The sequence below is a fragment of the Prionailurus bengalensis genome, chromosome B4, assembly GCF_016509475.1.
Source record: "Prionailurus bengalensis isolate Pbe53 chromosome B4, Fcat_Pben_1.1_paternal_pri, whole genome shotgun sequence".
In the NCBI taxonomy this organism is placed as follows: Eukaryota; Metazoa; Chordata; class Mammalia; order Carnivora; family Felidae; genus Prionailurus; species Prionailurus bengalensis.
Window position 1 is genome coordinate 45998473 of NC_057358.1, and position 26914 is coordinate 46025386.

Below are 26914 nucleotides of genomic sequence, written 5' to 3' on the forward strand. Positions count from 1 at the left end.
TATGTATTTGATGAATGTCCCATGTGCTCACCCTCAAGGATCTCTGCTTTGGATTCACCCAGACAGGGACCCCCTAGACAGAATCTCAAATCTCATTTTCAGAAGAAAAAACAGCTTAGCCCCAGGCTAAGGGACTGTGAGGAATGTGGCAGAAGCTTCCTCATAAGGAGGAGGAAAATGATAAATCAGCTCAACCACAGGCCCTCCAGCAGACCTTTCCACAGGGCGAGGCACCCATTAAAAAGAGAAAAAAACACAAGACAGCAAATGCTGACAAGAATGTGCAGAAAAGGGAACCTGTGTGCACTGATAGTGGAAATGTAAATTGGTACGGCCACTACAGAAAACAGTAAGGAAGTTGCTCTAAAATTAAAAAGAGAACCATACGATCCAGCAATCCCACTTCTGAAGGAAATGAAATCACTATGTCCAAGAGATACTTGTATCTTCATGTTCACTAAAGCATTATTTAAAATAGCCAAGACATGGGGCGCCTGGGTGGCGCAGTCGGTTAAGCGTCCGACTTCAACCAGGTCACGATCTCGCGGCCCGTGAGTTCGAGCCCCGCGTCGGGCTCTGGGCTGATGGCTCAGAGCCTGGAGCCTGTTTCCGATTCTGTGTCTCCCTCTCCCTCTGCCCCTCCCCCGTTCATGCTCTGTCTCTCTCTGTCCCAAAAATAAATAAACGTTGAAAAAAAAAATTTAAAAAAAAAAAATAAATAGCCAAGACACGGAAACAACCTAAGTGTCCATGGATAAATGAATGGATAAAGAAAATGTGGTGTGTATATATACAATGGAATACTATTCAGCCATGAAAAAGGGAAATCCTGTCACCTGCAACAACAGTAATATTATACTAAGTGCAGTAAGTCAGAGAAAGATAGATATGGTCTCAGATGTGGCATCTTAAAAGAATACATAAATTGAAATTTATTAAATAATTCACTCAGAACACCACAAAAAATAACTGAATACTTCAGAATAAATTTGACATAAGAGTATAAGATGCCATACAAAAAATGTAGCACAAATTTAAATGTAAGTTGAAACAATAAAACTCATAGAAGAAAACACAGCTGTAAATCTTTATGACTTTGGATCAGGCAATAATTTCTAAAGATATCAAGTACACTTTTAGCAAAAGAAAAACTAACACATTAAACTTTACAAAATTAAACACTTCTGTGCTTCATAACACACTGACAAGAAAATGAAAACAAAAAGTACAGATGGACAGGAAATATTACTAAATCACATACCCAATGAAAAACGTGTTTCCAGAAAACTCTTACAATTCAGTGAGATAAATAATTTAAAAATGGGTAAACAACTTGAATAGTGTCTTAGACATAACTGGGCCTCACATGAAGCGAGCTGAACCACACTGTGTTCAAGAAGACTGTAGTCTAGTAGGCCAGACAGGAAGTACAGTTAATACTGTATCTGGAGTAGAAACGAGAGACACATTAAAGGGATCTAACTCAATTTATCAAAATCTAGTATTTAGTTTTATCCAAATTACTTGTTTTCTCCTGATTATAGAAGAAATACATGAATGTTCCCCATAGAAATTTGGAAAAAGAAATATAAAGACCATCTTTCTAGTCCTTTATTTTATGCATATGAACAATATGTACATCTCTATATACACACACAAGCAATTCCCAATCATCAAGGAATGGAACAACTGGTTTCTGTTTTTAAAATAGTTAAGGCCCAACTAACCAACAAGATTTAGAATTTACAATTTAGTAAAAATCCACTCGCTCTAAATCATAGAGCCCCAAAGCACAGAAGGAAAAGAGCGGAGCCAAACCAAGAGATGATGGAGCCACCTGCACTAAGCCAAGAATAAAGAGTATTTATATTTAGCACCCTAGTTACTGAGCTTCTTCACTGGGAATATATGCAGCAGGCCCCAAAGTCCTCGTTTCCCTGTAACAGTGGTGAATTTGCCTTGAGAAAATGGTTAATTTATTTTGAAAGACTCCAACTCACCCTCTCCTCTGGATTTTTTTCCCCACAAAAGTGAGCTGTTGTAAATTCGAGGCATTTGCTGCATCATAATGACCTGTTTTCGTTTAACAACATAAAGATTTTTACCATGTTATTAAACATTTCTTTCACATTATTTTTGATGGCTATGTAACACTGCATTGAATGATGGTGCTATAATTTAAACACCCATATTGTTCAACATTCAACATTATATATTAAATAAGGGTTTTTTTACATTTGTTTATTTTGAGATAGAGGGAGAGAGGGAGAGCATGAGCAGGGCAGGGGCAGAAGACAGGGAGGGAGAGAATCCCAAGCAGGCTCCACGCTGTCACTGCAGAGCCCTACACGGGGCTCGATCCCACACACTGAGAGATCGCAACCTGAACCAAAATCAAGTCAGGTGATGCTTAACTGACTGAGGCACCCACGAGCCTCTAAATAAGGTATTTTTAAACAAAAACATGCATTAAAAATAAAGATTATGAATAATCAGTTGATAAAAATGTTTTGACCACAAGCTGGCAGAAATCTAATTCTGTATTTCCCAAGAACACTGGTTCTGTATTCACTATTTCAGTATTTGCAACAACTCTGTAGAATTATGTACCATAAACAACGAGAATCCACTATAATTAACACTATGGAAAATACCTGCTCTCACTAGTAAAGAAAAAATACACTTAATACAAGTAAAATATATTTTAAAATTTCAAAGTGAATAACATTTTTTCTTAAACTTAATGTAAAAAATGATATGTGGACATACACTTTGTGACAGTGAAAATCAATAAAATCATTCCACTAAAAAAAAGATGGCCTTAAAATCTCTATGTACCCTGATATATAAATCCCATTTCTAATCATTAATTCTAAGATGTAATCAAAGATGCAAATTCATATAGGCTCTTCCTTATTGTAACAATTATTTGTAAAAGTAAAAAATTACAACTTGAGTGGTTCACAATAGGGCAGTATGCTTAAAAGATATTATTCGGGCACCTGGGTGACTCAGTCAGTTAAGCTTCGGCTCAGGTCGTGATCTCACGGTCTGTGGGTTCAAGCCCTTCTTTGGGCTCTGTGCTGACAGCTCAGAGCCTGGAGCCTGCTTCAGATTCTGTGGTCTCCCTCTCTCTCTGCCCCTCCCCCACTCATACTGTTGCTTTCTCTCAAAAACAAACAAACATTAAAAAATACATTATTCAACATTCAGACTGTATTATTTATATCTTCAATTTATATTTAATAGCATAACTGTTTGATCATACTCTTTTCTTATATTCTACTTTTATTCTTTCCTTACACTCCTCCTCTCTCCTTTCTCATGGACTTTTCCCACTAGATTGAATTTATATGCTCCTTTTATGTCTCTAAGCTCTAGGGTTTGGGAAGATATACAAACTGTTTTATTCAATTTTAATTACCTTTATGTTTTTAAATCATATTTGATCTTATTTTAGATGATAACCAACTTCAAGAATAAGACAGTATCTACTGACACTGCCATATATTAAGGTAAGATGTTAATAGGGTTTTATTCCTGTGTGTCTTTCTTCTTCATCTGACCATCCCACTACCATTTCTCATTTTTTTATTGATAACACCTGATATTTAGATGTTTATTATGTACTTTTTTATCTTCTATTTCAAAATATCTCATGGTTTCATTAAGTTTTAAAAGCACATTAACAGCAATTACTAGATTTAACTCCATGTTTAACTTCTTCACAAATATTTACTTATCTGACTTCCTCACTCAAGCTCTACATTTTAATTCTGAGGTATATCAAGTAACTTTTTCAGAAAGAGCAATATAGTGTATTTTGATTCCTTGCATAGCTTGCATATTCCCTTGCATATTCCCTTGTATAGCTTTCTGTTGCAGTAACACATAACAACTCCTGCATCAACCTCCAGATCCCAAATTTTTTCTTCCACTGTTTTCATCTCTGCTTCTCCAAATTGTGGGATAATTTCTCAAGGTTAAATTCCATTTCACTGATTTGATTTCTTTTTAGTCATCTGTCTAGATCCCCCATTGCTTAAACTGTTTTAAACAATCATGCTCTTTATCATCATTCTGTTTTTACTGATCTTAAATGTATTCTTTCACACTACCTACTCTATTTTCATGTATACTGTGTCCTTTTGAACTCTGATAATTTTTTCCTCCTCTATCTTAAAGGAAATTACAGGAAGACATTTGCTCTGATTCCTTAATATGGGTCATTCATTTGAACTGTAGTATCTTCTTATGCGCCCTGTTTTTTTTTTTTTTTTTTTCCTATTTGCTTGTATTTCAGAGGGAGGTCTGTACTTAATTGGAAGTTGATGTCAATTCTGTTGCAGTCTACAAATTCCTAGTCCAGGCTTTCAGATCCAGAAGGGAGAAGGCAATAAATTTTCAATTTGCAGCTTTAATTTGGAAATCAATTCACACTAGGTCGGGGGCAGGGGATTTGACACTAGCAATAATAGCATATTCATGTATTGTTTTTTCAAATTTCTGGTAGCACCAAGAAGTCTGTTAATATAGTGAGACTGCTTATTCTCTGACACCACTGTGCTCATTCACAAGCCAGCTGTAACTACACCTCTGACCTTTGCCTAACATGCTCAATCATGTCAAGTATGGTTGCCATAACATATGTGTCCTTCCATACCTGGTATATATTTCCCAAAAGTGCTAAAAGAATCCAGATGAGGCCTACCTTTTATCTCACCCCACACTTCCTCCCCCTCATCAACCTCACTCCAGCCACCATCTCTGGAGAGCCATGGTTATTACTACTTATTTGCATAAATCTCTTCAACTTGCTTCCTTGGGAAGCAGATTCTTCACAAGCTCAGTAAGTGATGGAACTATGTCCATCTGCCTGGGTCTGAGGGGTTTCCTGAAACCCGGGCAAAAAACGATGGTTAATCACACAACAGCTCAGTCAGACTGAGACATCTTTCAATCTTGAACCCTGCAGAAACTCTTCAAGGTTTCTGTTATGTTATTATCTTTGCCTAAGTCTCTGACACTGATGCAAAATTCCCCTATGTTTATAGTTCATGGCTTTAATAATCATTAACTTGATAATGACTATAAATCTATATCTTCCTCTGAGACTGCTCTGCTGAGCTGCAGGCTCATATATTCAGAGCTCTCCAGACTTCATAACCATGGTTTTCTCTAAGCAACCCAATCATGTCCAAAGCTGAACTCAGCTCTCTTCCCACATTTAAAAAAGGAAAGAAACAAGAAAGGAAAAACAATCTATTCTACATTTCTGAATCCATCTCAAATGAGTGGCACTTTCATCTAACTAGCCATTCAAAGCAGAAACAGGAGTCATCATAGACATCTTCAGAGAGCAACAGGTAGTTTATCAGGATTGGGCACAGTGTACAAGGGAGGAAATGGTGAGAACATTTGTCTAAAATGAGAGAAAGGAATTATATGGTTTAAGTCACAATGAAAAGAGTTTGTGCTTCACCTGAGAATAATGATGATTTACTGGAAGATTTAAGGAAGAGGACTAATTATAACTAATCTTCAAACCATTTTCTATACAACCATCAAATTGGGACTTCTAAAAGATAAATCCAGCTAGGTCAATCTGCTATCTGAAAATCTCCAAAGACTCCTACTACTTTTCAGGATAAAATCCAAATGCCTTATCTTAGAATGAATACTAGGCCCTACATGATCTGGCTCCTATCCATCCTCCTAGACTTGCCTCCAACCATTCCCCCACATTTCCTACTGCTGCTGAATAACACTGACAAAACAAAGTGTTCTTTAAAAACCTTAATTTAAAAACCTGACTCTAGGGACGCCTGGGTCGGTTAGGTGTCTTGACTCTTGATTTCTGGTCAGGTCATGATCTCACATCTCCTGAGATCGAGCCCTATGTTGGGCTCTGCACTCACAGCATGGAGCCTGCTTAGGATATTCTCTCTCTCTCTCTCTCTCTCTCTCTCTCTCTCTCTCTCTCTCCCTCTCCCTCTCCCTCTCCCTCTCCCTCCCTCTTTCTCTCTCTTTCTCTCCCCCTCCCTCCACCCCTTCCCCACTTGAGCTCTCTCTCAAAATAAAGGAATAACCTTTAAAAAACAAAACAAAACAACAACAAAAACCCTGACTCTAGTCATTAGGAATTATTTTCCATAGAGAGGGCTTTTATTATTTCCCCAAGATTTTAAAGTTTATTATTTTTCTTCAATGTCTGTCAAGGCAGGTTAAAATAACATATTTACACCCTTGATACATGCTTTAAAGTCAGTTAAATGCACCTGCTTCTGAACTGTATTCTGTTCCACTGATCTCTATCCTTAGATTTAATACATTTTAATTACTCTAGCTTTATGATAAATCTTGAAATCAAGTTGAAAAATGTCATACATTTTTTTAAATCTTAAAAAAATCTGTTGAACTATTTTAATGGGTCCTGGGCATAACCATACAAATTTTAGATTCAATTTGTCATTTATTTAAAAAGTGTGCGTGCACATGTACACACATGCGCACACACACACACACACACACACACACACACACACACACTGTCTCAAAAACTCTTGGAATTTTTGTTGAGACTGTACTGAATCTATACACTAGTTTAGGGAGAAATGCCATCTTAATAATACAGTTGACCCTTGAACAAGGGAGGGGGTTAGGGGCACTGACCCCTAACACAGTGGAAAATCAACAAATAACTTTTGTCTCCTCAAAAACTTAACTACCAATAGCCTACCGTTTTGTTGATCAAAAGCATTACTGATAACATAAGCAGCCCACTGACACATGTTTTATATATGTTTTATACACTATATTCTTATAATAAAGCTAGAGAATGCTACTCAGAAAATATACATTTATTGTACTGTATTTATAAAAAATCTGCATACAAGTGGACCTGTGTAGCTCAAACTGATGTTGTTCAAGAGTCAACTGGATATTGATAATTTTTTTCTTAAAAACTAAATACTGCAAATCTTCCCAAAGATAAATATTGCAGTCTTCCCACTGTTGCAACTGGAAATGAAAGAACTATGCGTTTTATATTTCACAACACATGTAACAGTAGGTAGTAAGAGCGCCTGGGTGGCTCAGTCGGTTAAGCATCTAACTTCAGTTCAGGTCATGATCTCACCATTGGCGAGTTCGAGCCCCATGTCAGGCTCTGTGCTGACAGCTCGGAGCCTGAAGCCTGCTTCGGATTCTGTGTCTCCCTCTCTCTCTGCCCCACCCCCGCTTGCCCTCTGTCTCTCAAAAATGAATAAACATAAAAAAATAAAATAAAAACAGTCTTACAGGTAATGTACTTTCTGCAGAGATAGTGCTTAGGAGGCATTATTAATGCATTTTAGGAAATGCATATGAGAGCTTTGAGTTATCTACGTCCCAAAATAACTGATATACTTAAAACTATATTCCACAGCTTATATGAAGACTGCTTGAAATGAGATATACAAATATAGAATAACTAAGTGTATGCTACAAATTCCTGTTGTTTATTTTCTGTTAAGGAAGAGAAGCAATTAAGAATCTTTGAAGCTCATCATGGAAACTGCACTGCTCGTGTGGGTTTCCAGATTTGGAATCAACAATTATGTAGCTTTTCCCAGAACTGAATGGTAAGACTGTTTTTTACTTTTGTGTGAGATTTCTTTGTAGAATGTAATAGATCTAAGGTTATTATTCTCAACTGATAATCAATTAGCTTACTCCTTCTAAGACCAAAGTGCAATCCTTCAAGTGCTTGGATGGCTTTCTGACAAATGCACTGATGTTCGTCTCAAAAGGCACTCAAAGTGTGGAAGTTTAAGGAAAAATCCATTCTCAGTAGAAGGGTGGCTAAAAAGCTCACGCCTTGCTAATGACTAATCCAAAGAACCATTTTCATAAAGAATAGCACACAACTATTATTCTATAATAAATAATATCAACTGATACACTTTTACTGAACACCTAATAAGTACTGGCTACTGTGGTCTGCTACATACTCTTATCAAAAGCAAATGATGATTAAAGGACGACCATTTAAGGGATGTAGAGTTTACACCTTCCCTGGGGACTCCAAGGCCTATCTTTAGTTTAACTTCCAGAAGATTTCTATCTTGAATAACATTAGCTTACTCATTTGTAGAATTACCTCTACTGAATTATGCCCCCAATTTTAAACAGAGACCACCATGGGAAAGTAATATAAAATTAACATACACAAAAAATTGCAACTTTTTAATACACCACATCTCTTAGTGACTCCATGTGAAAATTTTCCTCTCAAATTTAATCTGATGAAAACATTCTCTTGCAAAGAACTCATAGGCTTCCACCTTTCCAATACTGTGTACTGGTAATGAACTTTATCTGATGAGAAGCTTAAAGATAACTTGTTTTTAACCTTTTATTATATTATAACACTGATACAGAAAAAAATACAGAAAATAAATGAATAATTTAATGTGTTATCATATGGTAAACACCCCATAACCTTCACCCAAATCAGGAAAGAAATTTGTCAACCACCTCAGAAGGTTATTCATGGACCCTGTACCAACCCTTCCTTCTCCTCAAAAGTAACCATTAATCTGAGTTTACAGTAATCACCTCCTTACTTTTCTTTATAGTTTTATTAGCTAAGTGTGCATCCACAAAAAAAGTCTAGCCTTTACCACCTTTTTCTTTCATTTACTAAGTCTGTTAAGTCATATTTTTTTAGAGCAGCTTTCGGTTCACAGCAAAATTGAGGGGAAGATACAGAAAATTTTCCATATACCTCCTACCTCCACACATGCACAGTCTTCGTCATCATCAACATCCCCCACCAGACTGGTACTTTTGTTATACTTGATGAATCTACACTAATGTATCATAATCACCCGAAGTCCATAGCTTACATTAGGGTTCACTCTTGGATGTTGTCCATTCTACAGGCTTGGACAAATCCATGAAATGTATCCATCATTATAGTATCATACAGAATTATTTTCACTACCTAAAAATCCTGTGTGCAGCCTATTCATCCCTCAACCCCCTTTTTAGTCTCTTTTAATCTACAAGTTCCATCATCATTCTTCACAGTTTATCTGTTGACGGACCTGAGTTATATTTGACCTTTATGTCCAGATCCACTGATGCATACTCATAGAGCAGTTCAGTTATGTTTCTCTGTCCCTGTTTTTCCTGCATATTTCCTGCAAATTCAAAGTTTGGTCAGATGCATGTCAAACTGACACCTTTGGCAAAATGAAAGATGGTGTACTTTTCTTCCATCGGCAAATAATGTCTGTTTTTTTCTTGGTTATGATGTCAGCAGCCATTGACCTTCACTGCCTACATCCAATTTCACTGGAAATTATAAAATGCTGATATGCTGATTTTATCATTTATTTTTCATATATTAGTGGGAATAGCTTTCTCGTATCTACTATTCTGTCAACTACTGGTAGCTTCAGTTAGGAAAGGGAAAATGAATTGCTTGATTCTTTCCCTTTACCACCAACGTTAGAAGTAATGAATTGGTTCCCTGTCATCCTCTCAAACTGACCACTTCCCTTCTACAATGTCATCATGAACTCAAGGATTTAAACATACTTGATGAGTTTCTTTCCATCTTTGACCTGAGAGGCACTTCTCAAGTTACTTCTCCAGGCTTACTAAAATGACCCCAGTAGTCTGTAATAGACTCTTTGCTATCTGGTACGTCATATGTTCCAGCTTATCTTGTACATTTCTTGCCATAGACATAAAATCAACCATTTCACCTGAAATGTATGAATTCTTTTAAGGTGGAACAGTTTTCCAAGGTTATAACATAGTTATTTTATGTTTTTTTCTCCCTATTCCCCTTTAGCAGTCATAGTTAGGAAACATACATATTTCTGTATATGTATCTGTGTAACATAAAATACCTACTAAGCTCATGCCATTACTTCCAATTAAAATGCAGAATTATCAGTCTTCCTTCCTTAACCTCTAAAATATTACATTTATTTCACTTCTTCCACACTGAAAATCCTGCTTATCCAAGGGCAAAAGAATTAATATATCCAATGATTACTCACTTAATCCAAAATTAAACAATCTCAAAAAAAAAAAAAACCTCAGAATTGAGCATTAATGCCAATACACCAATGTAGTTACTATGAAGAGTTCAACAGAATTTCTGCATATAGTACCCTCTATTCTTTTTTTTTTTTTTTAATTTTTTTTCAACGTTTATTTATTTTTGGGACACAGAGAGACAGAGCATGAACGGGGGAGGGGCAGAGAGAGAGGGAGACACAGAATCGGAAACAGGCTCCAGGGTCTGAGCCATCAGCCCAGAGCCTGACGCGGGGCTCGAACTCACGGACCGCGAGATCGTGACCTGGCTGAAGTCGGACGCTTAACCGACTGCGCCACCCAGGCGCCCCTAGTACCCTCTATTCTTGCTTCATTTTTTATAGTGGCACTTTAGCTATCTTATCTAAAATGTAATTGCTACATACTATAACCCTCTCAATTTCAATCCTCCTTTAGTTTCATACTACAAATAATTATATAATTAATGCTCTTCACCAAACCTTTCTTAAAAATATCTCACTCATCATTTTGGTTGTCTAAAGCTCAGGCACTGGCACATTTTCAGGAATGACTCAGGGAAACAGTATTTCTTGACCTCCTGCATGTTAGTAATAGTGTATCTATACCTTTATAAGAGAAAGCCAGTTATGATTAAAAAAAAAAAACTGCCTCACATTTTCTTACTCGAGTATCTTGAAATTATTATTCTATTTAATCCTGACATGAAGTGAAACTGTGAGAGAAAGTCTGATGCTAATTCAATTCTCTTTTCCTTTTAAATTATGTTAGAGATCGAGAGAGTATTTTTTTTCTCTATAGAGTAATTTTACCAGAATGTCTTGGTGTTGTTTGCTTTGACTATTATTCTCAGGTACATAGTGTTCTCTTTCGATCTGTAGTTTCAAATCTTGTTTTAACTTTGCCTGAATTATAGTTTTTCTTATGTGGTCTATTCCCTCACTTTGGTTATCTTCCTAAAAGGGTCTTTTATCTCTGTTGTTTCTTCTTTGACTACCTTCAATTATTTGTCACTCTCTCACACCTTTTTAAAATTTTTACATTTCACTTTGGTCTTTAAATGTTTCTTCTTAAACCCCAGAACTAGACCCACAAACGTATGGCCAACTAATCTTTGACAAAGCAGGAAAGAACATCCAATGGAAAAAAGACAGTCTCTTTTAACAAATGGTGCTGGGAGAACTGGACAGCAACATGCAGAAGGTTGAAACTAGACCACTTTCTCACACCATTCACAAAAATAAACTCAAAATGGATAAAGGACCTGAATGTGAGACAGGAAACCATCAAAACCCTAGAGGAGAAAGCAGGAAAAGACCTCTCTGACCTCAGCCGTAGCAATCTCTTACTCAACACATCCCCAAAGGCAAGGGAATTAAAAGCAAAAATGAACTACTGGGACCTTATGAAGATAAAAAACTTCTGCACAGCAAAGGAAACAAACAACAAAACTAAAAGGCAACCAACGGAATGGGTAAAGATATTTGCAAATGACATATCGGACAAAGGGCTAGTATCTAAAATCTATAAAGAGCTCACCAAACTCCACACCCGAAAAACAACCCAGTGAAGAAATGGACAGAAAACATGAATAGACACTTCTCTAAAGAAGACATCCGGATGGCCAACAGGCACATGAAAAGATGCTCAATGTCGCTCCTTATCAGGGAAATACAAATCAAAATCACACTCAGATATCACCTCACGCCAGTCAGAGTGGCCAAAATGAACAAATTAGGAGACTATAGATGCTGGAGAGGATGTGGAGAAACGGGAACCCTCTTGCACTGTTGGTGGGAATGCAAACTGGTGCAGCCACTCTGGAAAACAGTGTGGAGGTTCCTCAGAAAATTAAAAATAGACCTACCCTATGACCCAGCAATAGCACTGCTAGGAATTGACGCAAGGGATACAGGAGTACTGATGCATAGGGGCACTTGTACCCCAATGTTTATAGCAACACTCTCAACAATAGCCAAATTATGGAAAGAGCCTAAATGTCCATCAACTGATGAATGGATAAAGAAATTGTGGTTTATATACACAATGGAGTACTACATGGCAATGAGAAAGAACGAAATATGGCCCTTTGTAGCAACGTGGATGGAACTGGAGAGTGTGATGCTAAGTGAAATAAGCCATGCAGAGAAAGATAGATACCATATGGTTTCACTCTTATGTGGATCCTGAGAAACTTAACAGAAACCCATGGGGGAGGGGAAGGAAAAAACAACAACAAAAAAAAGAGGTTAGAGTGGGAGAGAGCCAAAGCATAAGAGACTCTGAAAAACTGAGAACTGAGGGTTGATGGGGGTGGGAGGGAGGGGAGGGTGGGGGATGGGTATTGAGGAGGGCACCTTTTGGGATGAGCACTGGGTGTTGTATGGAAACCAATTTGACAATACATTTCATATACTGAAAAAAAAATAAAAATTAAAATTAAAAAAAAAGTTTCTTCTTTTTCAACTCCTACTTAAAGATCTTTTCTGTTTATTCAGTCTTGTGTCCCTTCTACTTTAGCTATCTTTCCTCAAATAATCTTTCTTCACTTATAATTTTTAGTTCTGTCATCTCATTTCTGAATTTTCTCATTTTAATTTATTTTGATCTTTGACATGTGACATTGGTGTCTCAATCTGATTGTGCATTTCTAAATGGAGGTTTGATCAGTCCTATTGACGTATCTTTCTGGAGGAGTTTTCTATGTAAGGACATTATTCTTTTTCTCATCCTTTTTCTTCAGCTTTATTGAGGTATAACTGACATAAAATTGAAAAACATTTAAAGTGGACAAAGTGATGATACGACATACACATAAAGTGTAAAATGATTCTCCACACCTAGTTAATTATCACATCTCATGCATTTTTTGTTTTGTTTGTCTTTCTTTTTGTTGGGGAGGGGGAAACATTTAGCAAATTTCAATTATATAGTACAATGTTATCAACTAAAAAGACAATGTTACATATTAAATCTCAGAACTTATTCATCTTCAATCTGAAAGTTTATATACCTTTTTACAAAACCTCTTCCTATTTACCTCACCCCTCATTCCCTGGTAACCACTTTTCTTCTCTTTGTTTCTATGAAATTAACTTAAAAAAAAAAAAGATTCCACATACATCTGATATCATGCAGTATTTGTCATTCTCTACCTGGCTCATTTCACTAAGCCTAATGGCCTCAAGGTCCACCCATGTCATCACAAACAGCAGGATGTCCTTCCTTCTCATGGCTGAATGATACTGTACTGAATGTATATATACCACCACCTTCTTTATTCATTCACTGACAGACATAAATATTTCCAATGTACTGGGTATTATGAATAATGCTACTATCAACATGGGAATGCAGATATCTCAAGACCCTATTTTGATTTCCTTTGGACATACACCCCAAAGTGAGATTACTGGATCACATGGTAATAATATTTTTAATTTTCTGAGGGGCCTCCATGCTGGCTGCACCAATATACAATCCCATCAACAGTGCAAAAGGGTTGCCTTTTCTTGACATTCCTGCCAACACTTATCTCAACTTTTTGATAGTAGAAATTCTAATAAGTGTGAGGTGATAACTAACTGTAGTTTTAATTTGCATTTCCCTGATGATTAGTTATGTTGAGCACCTTTTCACATGCTCGATGGCCATCTGCAAGTCCTCCTTGGAAAAATTAAGTTCCTTTGCCCTTTTTTTTTTTTTTTTTTTTTTTTTTTTTTAGGTAGGCTTCATGTGCCTCAAGGAGCCAATGCAGGGCTTGAACTCAGGACCCTGAGATCAAGATGTGAGCTGAGATCAAAAGTCAGATGCTTAACCGACTGAGCCACCCAGGTGCCCCATCTGTCCATTTCTTAATGAGATTTTTTACAATTCGGTTATGTATGTTTTTTATACATTCTGGATGTTAGCAACCTATCAAACATAAAATTTACAAATATTTTATCCCATTCTGCATGCTGCCTTTCATTTTGTTGATGGTTTCCTTTATTGTGCAGCTTTTTAGTTTGATGCAGTCCTACTTATTTATTTTTGCTTTCATTATCTTGCTTCTGTTGACAAAACCAAAAAATCACTGTCAATATTGATGTCAAGGAGCTTACCCCATGTTTTCTTCTAGGCATTTTATGGTTTCAGGTTTTAAATGTATGTCTTTAACCCATTTTGAGTTGATTTTTGTGCATAGTATAAAATACAGGTCCAGTTTTATTGTTGTTTTTTTTTTAAGTTTATTTACTTTTTAGAGAAAGAACATGAGCACAAGAGGGGGAGGAGAGAGAGAAAGTGAGGGAGAGAGAGAGAATCCCAAGCAAGCTCTGCAATGATAGCACGGCTCGAACTCGTGAACCGTGAGATCATGATCTGAGCTTAACCAACTGAATGACCCAGGCACCCTGTCCAGTTTTATTCTTTTGTGCATCTGCTCAATTTTGCCAACATCATTATATGGGCAAGACTATCCTTTCACTACTGTACATTCTTAGCTCTTTTGTCATAAATTAATTGATCATATATGCACTGGTTTATTTCTGGGCTCTCTAATCTGTTCCACTGATCTAGGTGCCTGTTTTTTTGCCAACACTATACTGTTTTCATTACTGTAGCTTTGGAATATAGTCTGAAATAAGGGAGCATGATGCCTCTAAGCTTTGTTCTTCATTCCCAAAACTGCATTGGTTATTAGGGGGCTTTTGTGGTGTCATCAAATGTTTATTCCATTTCTGTGAAAAATTTCACTGGAATTTTGATAGGCATTACACTGATTCTGGAGGTGGCTTTGGGTACTATGGCCATTTTAACAAACGAATTCTTCCAACCCACAAGAAAGGATTATCTTTACATTTATTTTTGTCTTTTTCAGTTTCTTTCATCAGCATCTTATAGTATTCAAGGTACAGACCTTTCACTTCCTTGTTTAAATCTCTTACTGTGTGTTATATACATATATTTTTCATGTTATAGTAAATACAATTGTCTTCTTAGTTTCTCTTTCTGATAGTACTAGCATATAGAAATGCAACTGATTTTTGTATATTGATTTTGTATATTGCACCTTTACCGAATTTATTCATTCTAATAGTTTTTTTGTGGTTTTTAGGATTATCTATATATAACATCAGGTCTTATGCAAATAGAGACAATTTTACTTAATCCTTTCTTTTATGGATGCTCTTTATTTCTTTTTCTTGCCTAACTGCACTGGCTAGGACCACCAGTATTAGGTTGAATAACAGCAAGAGTGAGCACCCTTATCTTGTTTTCAGCTTCTCACTTTTTGAGTATAGTATTAGCTATGGGTTTATCATACATAGCCTTTATCATGTTAAGGTATGTTCCCTATATACTCATTTTGTTGAGATTTAATCATGAATATTTAATTTTGCCACTGGAATATATACCACTTGATTACGATCTTTTTAATGTACTGTTGAATTTGGTTTGCTAGTATTTTGTTAAGAATTTATGCATTTAAAAAAAAGGATTTATGTATCTATATTCATTAGGAATATTGGACGGTAATTTTTCTTTCTTGTAGGTCCCTTGTCTGATTGTAATATCAAGGTAATATAATAGCTATAAAATGGGAAAGTACCCCCCCCCCCTTCTATTCTGTAGAAGATTTTAAGAAGGGTTGGTATTAATTCTTCCTCAAGGGTGTGGTAGAGTTTACCAGTGAAGCAGTCTGGTCCTAGACTTTTGTTTTTTGAGAGGCTTTTGATTGCTAATTCAATCTCCTTGTAAGTATCTGATCCATTCAGATTTTCTATTTCTTCATGATTCAGGGTTTATTATTATTATTTTTTAAATGTTTATTCATTTTTGAGAGCTGTGACAACAGAGCCTGACACGGGGCTTGAACTCACAAACCCTGAGATCATGACCTGAACCGAAGTTGGATACTTAACCGACTGAGCTACCCAGGCACCCCTTAGCCACCCAGGCACCCCTTTCATGATTCAGTCTTGACAGACTGTATGTTTCTAGGAATATTCCATTTCTTCTAGGTTGCTCAATTTGTTTGGTGTATACTTGTTCATAGTAGTCTCCTCTGATCCTTTGTATTTGTGTGGTATCAGTTGTAATGTCTACTCTCTCACTTCTGATTTTACTTCAGTCTTCTTTTTTCTTGTTAAGCCTAGCTAAAGGTTTGTCTATTTTGTTCCTCTCTTCAAAAAGAGCTCTTAATTTGATTAGATAGATCTTTTCTATTGCCTTTATTGTCTCTATTTCATGAATTTCCACTCTAATTCTTTGGTATTTCCTTCATTCCAGAAACTCTGGGCTTAGTTTGTTCTCTTTATCTAGTTCTTCGAAGAATAAATGTAGATTGAGCTTTCGTTCCTTATTACAGGCAATTTAAAACTGCTTTTGTTGTATCTCTTAAGTTTTGAGAGATGTTGCATTTGGATTTTTATTGGTCTCAGATACTTTTGATTTCTCCTTTGATTTCTTCCTTAACCCAGAGATTTTTCAGGAATTTCTTGTTTCACCACCACATATCAGTAAATTTTCTAATTTTCTTTTTTTTTAATTGAGGAATAATTGACACACTTTATATTAGTTTCAGGTATGATATAAGCATTCAATATCTGTATATATTTCAAAATGATCACCACAGTAAGTCTAGTTAATATCCATCACCATACATAGTTACAAAACATTCTTCTTGTAATAAGAACATTTAAGATTTTTTTTTAATATGAAATTTATTGTCAAATTGGTTTCCATACAACAAGAACATTTAAGATTTACTCTTGGGCACCTGGGTGGCTCAGCTGATTAAGAATCCAACTCCTGATTTCAGCTCAGGTCATGATCTTACAATTTGTGAGATCAAGCCCCATGCTGGGGCAGAGCCCGCTTGGGATTCTCTCTCTCCCTCTCTCTGCCCTTCCCCTACTCTCTCTCTCAAAATAAGTAAATAAACATTAAAAAAATATTTACTCTTAATAAATTTAAAGTATGCAATACAGTACCATTAACTATAGTCACCATGATGTACATTACATCCCCCTGACTTACTTACTTTATAACTAAAGTCTGTACCTTTTTCTTTTGACTCCCTTCATCCATTTTGCCCATGCCCATCCCCTGTCTCTGGCAACCACCAATGTGTTCTCTGTATCTATGAGCTTGGTTTTGTTTTTTAGATTCTACACATAAGTGAGTTCATATAGTATTTGTCTTTCTCTAACTTCTTTCACATAGCATAATGAATGCCCTTAAGTTCCAACCATGTTCACTCTAATGGTAAGGTTTCACTCTCCTTAAAACTGAGTAATATTCTTTTTTGGAATTTACCTCATTTTCGTCATCCATCCATCAAAGGGCACTGAGGTTATTTCCATATCTTGGCTATTATAAATAACGCTTTAATGAACATGGGGGTGTATATATATTTTTAAGCTAGTATTTCTATTTTCTTCAGATAAATACTCAGAAGTAGAATTGCTGGATCACATGGTAGTTCTATTTTTAATTTCTTGACAAACTTTCATACTGTTTTCCACAGTGGCTGTCCCAGTTTACATTCCCACCAACAGGGCACGAGAGTTTCCTTTTCTCCACATCCTTGCCAACACTTGTTATTTCTTGTCTTTTTCATAACAGCCATTCTAACAGGTATGAGATGATAATTCTCCACTTTTCTTCTTATAACTGATTTCTAGTTTCATACCACTGTAGTCAGCAAAATGCATGATATGATTTTAACCTTCTTAAATTTATTAACATTTGTCTGTGGACTAACATAAGATCTATTTTGGAGAATGTTCCATATGCACTTGAGAAAAATGTGTGTTCTGGTGCTACTGGATGGAATGTTTTTAAATGCCTCTTAAGTCTACCTGGTCTCACAGGTAATTTTAGTCCTACTGATTTTCTGCCTCAATGACCTTAAAAGCTAAAGTGAGTCTCTTGTAGGCAGAATATAGTGAGTCTTGTGTTTTTATCCATTCAGCCACTCTATGAGTTTTCATTAAAGAATTTAGTCCAGGGGCGCCTGGGTGGCGCAGTCGGTTAAGCGTCCGACTTCAGCCAGGTCACGATCTCGCGGTCCGTGAGTTCGAGCCCCGCGTCAGACTCTGGGCTGATGGCTCAGAGCCTGGAGCCTGCTTCCGATTCTGTGTCTCCCTCTCTCTCTGCCCCTCCCCCGTTCATGCTCTGTCTCTGTCCCAAAAATAAATAAACGTTGAAAAAAAAATTAAAAAAAAAAAAAGAATTTAGTCCATTTCTATATAAAGTAATAACTGATAGATATGGACTTAATCTTGCCATTTAGTTCATTGTTTTTTGGCTGTTTTGTATTTCATTTGTTCTTTTCTTGCTCTCTTTGTGATTTGATATTCTATATTGGTATGCTTAGATTCCTACTAATCTTTTCTGTGTATACAATAGATTTTTGCTGTTGGCTACCAGGAAACTTATGTAGGACATCTATCCCAGCAGGGCTCAGCACAGAGGAAATAGTCAGAATCACCCATGTCCCAATCTCTCCCTATAGGAAGTCTATTTCCCTGAAAGAAACCTGAAGTAAGGTTTCTAATTTAGCAGATATCCAGGGGCTGACAACAATCATCCCAGGAGACCAGGGAGTTCTACAGACACCACCTCCACCTTTTCTCTCTAGCCCAATCCAAATCTCCAGTATCTCCACACAATCAGCTTACAGACACATCTGAAGCCCCAGCTTTTACAGATGCCACCCAAGAGATGGGACTCTGGATCACCTGTCTCTGAAAACTAATGGGGTTTACATTTATAAGCTGCACAGGGCTGTAGCAATGAGGTAGTTCTTAATGGGTATATATACCTGTGTACCCAGGCTGTATACCTGGGTCCAATGCTGTGGAAACAGGCAGAAATGTCCATCTCTAAGTCTCTCCCTGTAAGGCCCCTAACTATATACTTTCCCAGTTATTTCCTGGGTGATCTAGCTTCCAATCAGCCTGCAGGTGCTGATTGTGATCCTTCCCTTTGGAACACCTAATAAATCTGGGCACACTCTCAACTACTGGGAGCCACTAAGAATAAAGAAGGCAGTTTGAGGGGTGTCTGGGTGGCTCAGTTGGTTAAACATCCAACTCTTAATCTGGGCTCAGGTCATGATCTTGCAGTTCGTGAATTCAAGCCCCACATCAGGCTCTGTGCTGATGGTGTGGACCTTGCTTGGGATTCTGTCTCTCCTTCTCTCTGCCCCTCCACCACTTGTGTTCTCGTTCTCTCTCTCTCTCTCTCTCTCTCTCTCTCTCTGTCTGTCTCTCTCTCTCAAAATAAATAAACAACAAATTTAAAAAGAAGAAGAAGAAGAAGAAGGCACTTTGGGCAATCACCCAAGTATGAGAGACAACCAAGAACTCACATCAGGCTGGTTGATAAGGTTGATGTCCTACAGAACACCAGTCCATCAAAACTAGGAGGGGTGGTGTTTTGGTTTTTTTTTATTTAATTTTTTTAACATTTATTTATTTTTGAGAGACAGAGAACGAACAGGGGAGGAACAGAGAGAGACACACAGAATCTGAAGCAGGCTCCAGGCTCCGAGCTGTCAGCACAGAGCCTGACATGAGGCTCAAAGCCATGAACTGTGAGATCATGACCCTAGCTGAAGTCAGTTGCTCAACCGACTGAGCCACCCAGGCACCCCGGTTTTTTTTTTTTTTAATCTAACGTGTAGAAACCAACACAGAGTAAAGAAAAATGAACAAAAAGAATATGTTCCAAACAAAAGAGCAAGAAAGAACTCCAGAAACAGACCTTAGTGAAACAAAGATAAGTGATTTACTTGATAAAGAGTTCAAAGTAACAGTCATAAACATGTTCACCAAGGTCAGAACAATGCGTGAATAAAGTGAGAATTTTAACAAAGAGAGAAAATATAGGAAAGCACCAATAAAAATTACACAGCAAAGAATACAATAACTGAACTGAAAAATTTGAGAGAGGAGTTCAACAGCAGACTAGATCAAGCAGAAGAAAGTATCAGCAAATTCAAAGACAGGGCAGTAGAATTCATCCAAAGAAACAGAAAGAAAAACAATAAAAGTGAAGACAGTTTAAGGGACTTTTTAAAATTTACTTTTTTTATTTTGAGAGAGAGAGCACACGCAGGGGAGAGGAAGAGAGACTCCCAAGCAGGTTCCATGCTGTCAGCACAGAGCCCAACACAGGGCTCAATCCCACAAACTGTGAGATCACGACCTGAGCCGACATCAAGTGTCAGACGTTTAGTCGACTAAGTCACCCAAGTGTCCCAGATAGTTTATGGGAATTTTAGGAGATCAGCAAGTAGACCACTACTCACATGATAATCGCCCCAGAAGGAGAGGATGAAGACAAAGGGTCAGGAAGTTTACTGAAAGAAAATGCCTGAAAACTGCCCTAACCTGGGGAAAGAAATAGACATCCAGATACAAGAAGCCCAGAAAGTTTCAAAAAAGATGAATCCAAAAAAAACCTACTCCAAGATATATTTTAATTAAATTGTCAAATGTTAAAGACACAAAGAGTATCTTAAAAACAACAGGAGAAAAAGAACTTGTTTCACACAAGGGAATCCTCGTAAGACCATCAGCATATTTTTCAGCAGAAACTTTGGAAGCCAGGAGAGGATGGCAAAATATATTAAAAGTGCCGAGAAGCGGGGGAACTGCCAACAAGAATACTCTACCTGGCAAAGCTGTCTGAATGGAAGGAGAAATAAAGAATTTTCTAGAAAAGGAAAAGCAGAAGGAGTTTATCACCACTAGATCAGCCTTACAAGAAATGTTAAGGGGACTTCCTCCAAGCTGAAACAAAAAGAGCGCTAATTAGTAACAAGAAAACATGAAAGTATAAATCTCATTGGTAAAAAGGTAAGTATATGGTTTAATTCAGAATGCTCTAATTTTGTAATATTGGTGGGTAAATCACTTATAAATCTAGTATGAAGGTTAAAAAATAAAAGTAGTAAAAGTAACTATAATGTGTTAATGGATACATAAGGTAAAAAGATGCAAACTGTGACAGAAACATTAAATGTGGGAGGGAGAGTAAAAACTATAAAGCTATGATGCATTCAAAGCTGTTATTAGCTTAAAAAACTGTTATAAATGTCAGATATTCTTTATAATAATTTTAAATGGGATTTTACCTTGATACTATTGTGTTTCTCATGTTAATGGAAAATTAGTTTTCCTGAATTTTTAGAAGATGGCGTTCAAGGTAGTTTTTCCAGTTTTACAGAACTGACTCTTCTATTGTTTTCCTGTAATGTTAAACAATATGGCAGCTTCCTTTCTGAGACCTCCCAGCTGTTTCTCTGCCAATTCTTATCTGAACTTTCTCTTTTCTTCCTCTTCTGACCCTCTAACTTTCCCTATTCTGCTCATTTGATGCTACTATTGTATTTTGTTTCCATTCAGTGCGCTACACCCTGTACTGGTAGAGAACTCTAGAAGTTCTGTTTCAAGAATTCTCAGGAGCCAGACGGCTCTATCCTCTTCTGTCTTTACCATGAACACACTGTATTTGGCTGATACTGGAGTGGGCAACTCCCGCCACTGTCTCATTTCAGCTGCTGCTCTTAATATAGTCCAGCAAATTGTCTACTAAATAGTTGAAGCTATTTTGGAGGTCTTCTGTTTTCAAGTTCTATGCAATACCCCATTCAACTTTCTCTTGTGGCTGCTAGTGGTCTGCTCTTACCTGCTTTGACTTCTGGATGCCTGAGGTTAGTTTTATGGTATGCTTCTGAATTTGCTATCTAGTTTCATTAGTTTTTGTACGAGTATTCTGAGAAAGTCAAAAAAACTATGACGTGACCAGATTTACTTCCCAGCATCTCTCTCAAAGCGAGAGAAGTACAAACAAAGCAATTATGTTTTTATATTCATCACATACTTCTTACTTTCCTTCATTTATTTCCAATTGTTTTTAAACCATCTTGTTATAGGTCGTTTCATTCTTTTTTAAAACAAGGCAAGAAAATACTCCCAACTCCATAGTTACAAAAACTTTATTTTAATAAATTATTTAAATCTTTCATGATTTTCAAGACTTCTAAATGCTTCCTGATTCATGGTTCAGATAACTTACAAATGTTTACACTTGGAAAAATTCCTTCAACTATCTAAGGTTCTCTGTTTCTGTTGAGGTCTTAAGAATGAGACCACTAGAAAACAAAATAATCATTCAAACACAAGAACATAAATAGAAAGTGTCAGTAAAATTCTGAACATGATCTGACAAGAAATTCCATGTTTGTGTATTATAACTAAATTAGCTCAGAGTGAAAGAAAGAAAGAAAGAAAGAAAGAAAGAAAGAAAGAAAGAGAGAAAGAAAGAAAGAAAGAAAGAAAGAAAGAAAGAAAGAAAGAAGAAAAAAAATACAGTCTATAAGTTCTAAGTCCTATCAAGATAGATGAAATGTAGTTACCTTTTGTCAAGAGCAAACTAAAAGTGTACTCTTCTTCCTCTTTGACACTTGGCCAAAAATACATAAATTTATTCATAATAAAATTAGGCCTTTATAATTTGCTTACGATATCAAAACACCATGATGTTTACTTAAAGTTTAAAAATAAACTTAAAAAGGCAATCTTACCGATTTGTTCCATCCAGATTTGATTTGTGGATGAAATTGAGTTTTGCATCTGCCCAATAAAGCTTCTGTTCCTCATAATCCAAAGTCAGTCCATTTGGCCAGTAAATTTCAGTGTTTATTATAATGAAGCGACTTGAACCATCCATTCCAGCACGTTCTATCTTTGGTACTTCTCCCCAGTCTGTCCAGTACATGAACCTAAAAACCATATAAACAAATCCATGACATAAGCAAGGTAATACCCAAATAATTTTTAACTATCACTATTAGATAAAGAAAGCTCCCTCAAGAACACTAAAACTAAAACCCCTGGGTATTATCAAAATTTTAACAATTTACCTTTTTGTCACCACCATGGTAATAACTGATTCAGATAAGCACCATCCAGCATGCAAACACTGTGTGATCAAAGTTTACTAAGAAAAAGGGTATTCACACTCTCAATGTATCTCCCCACAGGTTACTTATTGATGACAAAGGGGAAAATAGTAACTTTAGAGAAAATAAACTTGGTGGATACTACCTTAACCACATCACCTAAGTTAACATCATCAATGAGAGGGAACAAACTGGTGTCACATATGTGATGCACTGGAAAGGATATGCTATCTTTCATGCAGACTCTCTTAAATAGTATCTGCCAAAAAATGCATAACCTGAACACAATTATGAAAAAGTGGAGAAAATTGAGAAACTTCTAGAAAACAAATGGCCTTTGAAAATATCAATGTCATGAAAGTCAAAGAAAGGCTGAGAAACTAATCTAGATTAGATTAGATTTGAGCAGAATAAATCTAATCTACATTAGAACACAATAAAGACACATGGTAACTACATAAAGTGCATGGTTCTAGACCGAGCAGCTGGGGAAAATGCTATGAAAACATTATTAGGAAACCTGGGGAAATCTAAGGGACTATCAAATTACCTAACAGAAATGTACTGATGTTAATTTCCTAAATACGATCCTTGTACTGTGGTTAGAGTATATAGGAGTTCATTGTACCATTTTTGCTTCTATTCTACAAGTTTGAAGCTTTTTCCAAAATTAAAAAAAAACCAGAAATCTATTATTAATAGTCTCATTTCGGGGGGGGGGGAATGGAGAAAATTTTCCTTGTTAAAGGTAAAATTCTTAATGTGTTATATTTCAATTAAAAGCATATTTTTTTAAGTTAATGAAGGTGCTCTGAATTAGATATGAGATACCCAAATAAACATGTTCAAACACAATAGAAATTCAGGCATAAATTTTACTCAAAAATAATGTTGGAATGGTAATACTACAATGATTCCGCTTGTACAAATAGGTATTTCATATAAACTGTTTACTCAGGGGAATTAGGGGAAGAGAATATCAGGTAGCTAGATACAAGATATTGTGCTGATGGTTTTACATACATTATCTCACTTAGGCCTTATAGCAGTGTTATGAAATATATTTGTCCATCACTGTATTTCAGACAACTCAGAAGAGTTAGCATATTACTTAAAGTCACACAGCTAATAAATGCAGAACAGAAATTCAAACCTACATCCCCCGATTGCAAAGCCAACACTTATGCCTTTGATTTGTAAGGAATAGAGAAGGCAGTGTCCCCTAAAATGAGGATAATGATTGGATATTGTCCAGAATGAGGAGAATGATCAGATTCATGCAAGATAAAAGTACACAAAAAAAACAAGCCAGACAATTTTAGACCATCTTAAAATTTTCTGGGTTTTATTCTAAGAGCAAATAACAACACCTGAAGACTTAAGATTGAAAGTGATATGACTGGCTTTGTGAGGTTTGGAGGAGTGGAGCAGCCAAGGAGGAGGAGAGTGGCTGCAGTATAGAAAAAGACTGCTGGAAAACAAGAAAAAAAACGAATACAAAGAGGCCAGAGCTCCCAAAATGGCTCTGTGAGAAACTCAGCAAATCCTCTCCTCTAAAACCAAAAAAGAAAAGAAAAAAAAGGACAGTCAAAGGTAATTAGAGTCTGTGAAAATTGACCAAAGGATAAACAACAAAATGAGAAGCATTTATTCAGGAATATCTACTAAATCTCAGAAGGAAGTGTGACATTTCAGCCAGAAGTTATGTGCACCCCATCCACCCTGCTAAGTGTGTGGCACACCTTAGAAGACACGGCAGACCTTAAAACTTGGCAGCTACCTGGCCCTGCAAGAGAATGCTGACTTTATTTGAAGCAAGTAATGGAAAAACCTACCCAGGAATGTTGTTAAAAACAAGAGTGCTCTCCATGGCAAACAATCAGAGAGGGCTATTATCCCAAGCAATACTGGTCCAAAAATATAAATGTAATGTAGGTAAATTTTACTTTAATTTTTTAATGGATGCAAGACTTTACTAGATACAGGAATGCTCAATATCATCAATCATCAGGGAAATGCAAATTAAAACCATAGTAAGATATCACTCCACGCCCACTAAAATGGTTAACACTTAAAAGACTAACAATACTAGGGCACCTGGGTGGCTCAATTGGTTGAGTGTCCGACTCTTGATTTTGGCTCAGGTCATGATCTGAGAGTCGTGGGATCAGGTTACTCAGTGTGGAGCCCGCCTGAGATTCTCTCTCTCTCTCTGCCCCTCTCCCTCATTTGTGCTCTCTCTATATATAAAATAACATAAATAATTAAAAAAATTAAAGACTAACAATACTAAGTGTTGGTAACAATGGAGCAAGTGGAACTCTCATACACCACTAGTATAATCACTTTGGAAAACACTTTGTCAGTTTCTTACAAAGTTAAATATACATCTAACTCTATGAACCAGCAATTCTACCTTTAGGTATTTATCCAAGAGAAATAAAAATATATCCACAAATAACCCAGTTAAGAAATGGGCAGACAACATGAATAGAGACACTCTTCCAAAGAAGACATCCAGATAGCTACCAGACACATGAAAAAATGCTCAAGGATATACACTCAAGGATATACAAATCAAAACCACAATGAGATACCACCTCACATCTGTCAGAATGGCTAAAATTAACAACACAAGAAACAACAGGTGTTGGCGAGAATGCAGAGAAAGGGGAACCCTCTGACACTATTGGTGGGAATGCAAACTGATGGAGCCACTCTGGAGAATAGTATAGAGGTTTCTCGAGAAACTAAAAATAGAACTACCCAACAATCCAGCAACTGCACTATTAGGTGTTTACCCAAAGGATACAAAAATACTGATTCAAAGGGATACATGCAACCCCATGTTTATAGCAGCATTATCAACAATAGCCAAACTCAATAGCCCAATGTCCATCAACTGATGAACAGATAAAGATATGGCGCGCGCGCGCGCGCGCACACACACACACACACACACACACACACACACACTGGAATATTACTCAGCCATCAAAAAGAATGAAATCTTGCCAATTGCAATGATGTGGATGGAGCTAGAAAATATTATGCTAAGTGAAATAAGTCATTCAGAGAAAGACAAATACTGTATGATTTCACTGATATGTGGAATTTAAGAAACAAAACAGACGAACATATGGGAAGGCGGGAGGAGAAAAGCGAGGGAAACAAACCACAAAAGACTCTTAACGACAGAGGCCAAACTGAGGGTTACTGGAGGGAAGGTGAATGGGGGATGGGCTAAATGGGTGATGGACATTAAGAAGGGCACTTGTTGGGATGAGCACTGGGTGTTGTATGTAAGTGATGAGTCACTGAATTCTACTCCTGAAACCAATGTGCACTGTATGTTAACTAAAATATGAATTTAAAGAAAAAAAAGGGAAAAAAACCACATCTACACAACAATTGTACATGCTAGTTCACAGAAACTTTACTCATAATAGCTAAAATCTAGAAACAACACAAATATCCATTAATAGCATGATATAAAATTCTGGTATATTCATGCAATGAAATACTACTTAGCAATACAAAAAAAACCACATTACATTCCAAAACAGGATGAATTTTTAAATTTAGGATGAACAAAAGAAGCCAGACACAAAAAAGAGTACCTACTTCATGACTTTATTCTATGAAGTTCCAGATTCGCAAAACCAATCTACAGTGATAGAAATCAGTAGTTACTAGGTAGAAGCAGAGACTGACTTGAAAGGGGCTCAGGCAGCTTTCTGGAGTGATGTGATGAAAAACTTAGGGGGAGGAAAGGTAAGCATATACATTTATCAAAACATCAAGCTACAAATGTAAAAATATGCATATTGCTGCATATAAATTATATCTCAATAAAGCTGCTTAAAGCACAAATACGAT

General features: G+C 36.6%; 1 protein-coding gene across 1 annotated transcript in view; it reads right to left on the reverse strand.

Moving 5' to 3' along the window:
* LRP6 (LDL receptor related protein 6) overlaps window positions 1-26914 on the reverse strand; it is a 182230-nt gene that overhangs the window by 83388 nt on the left and 71928 nt on the right. The window contains exon 3 of the mRNA XM_043561954.1: window positions 22658-22855. Within this exon, the coding sequence (XP_043417889.1) occupies window positions 22658-22855 (198 nt within the window). The remainder of the gene's footprint in view (window positions 1-22657; window positions 22856-26914) is intronic.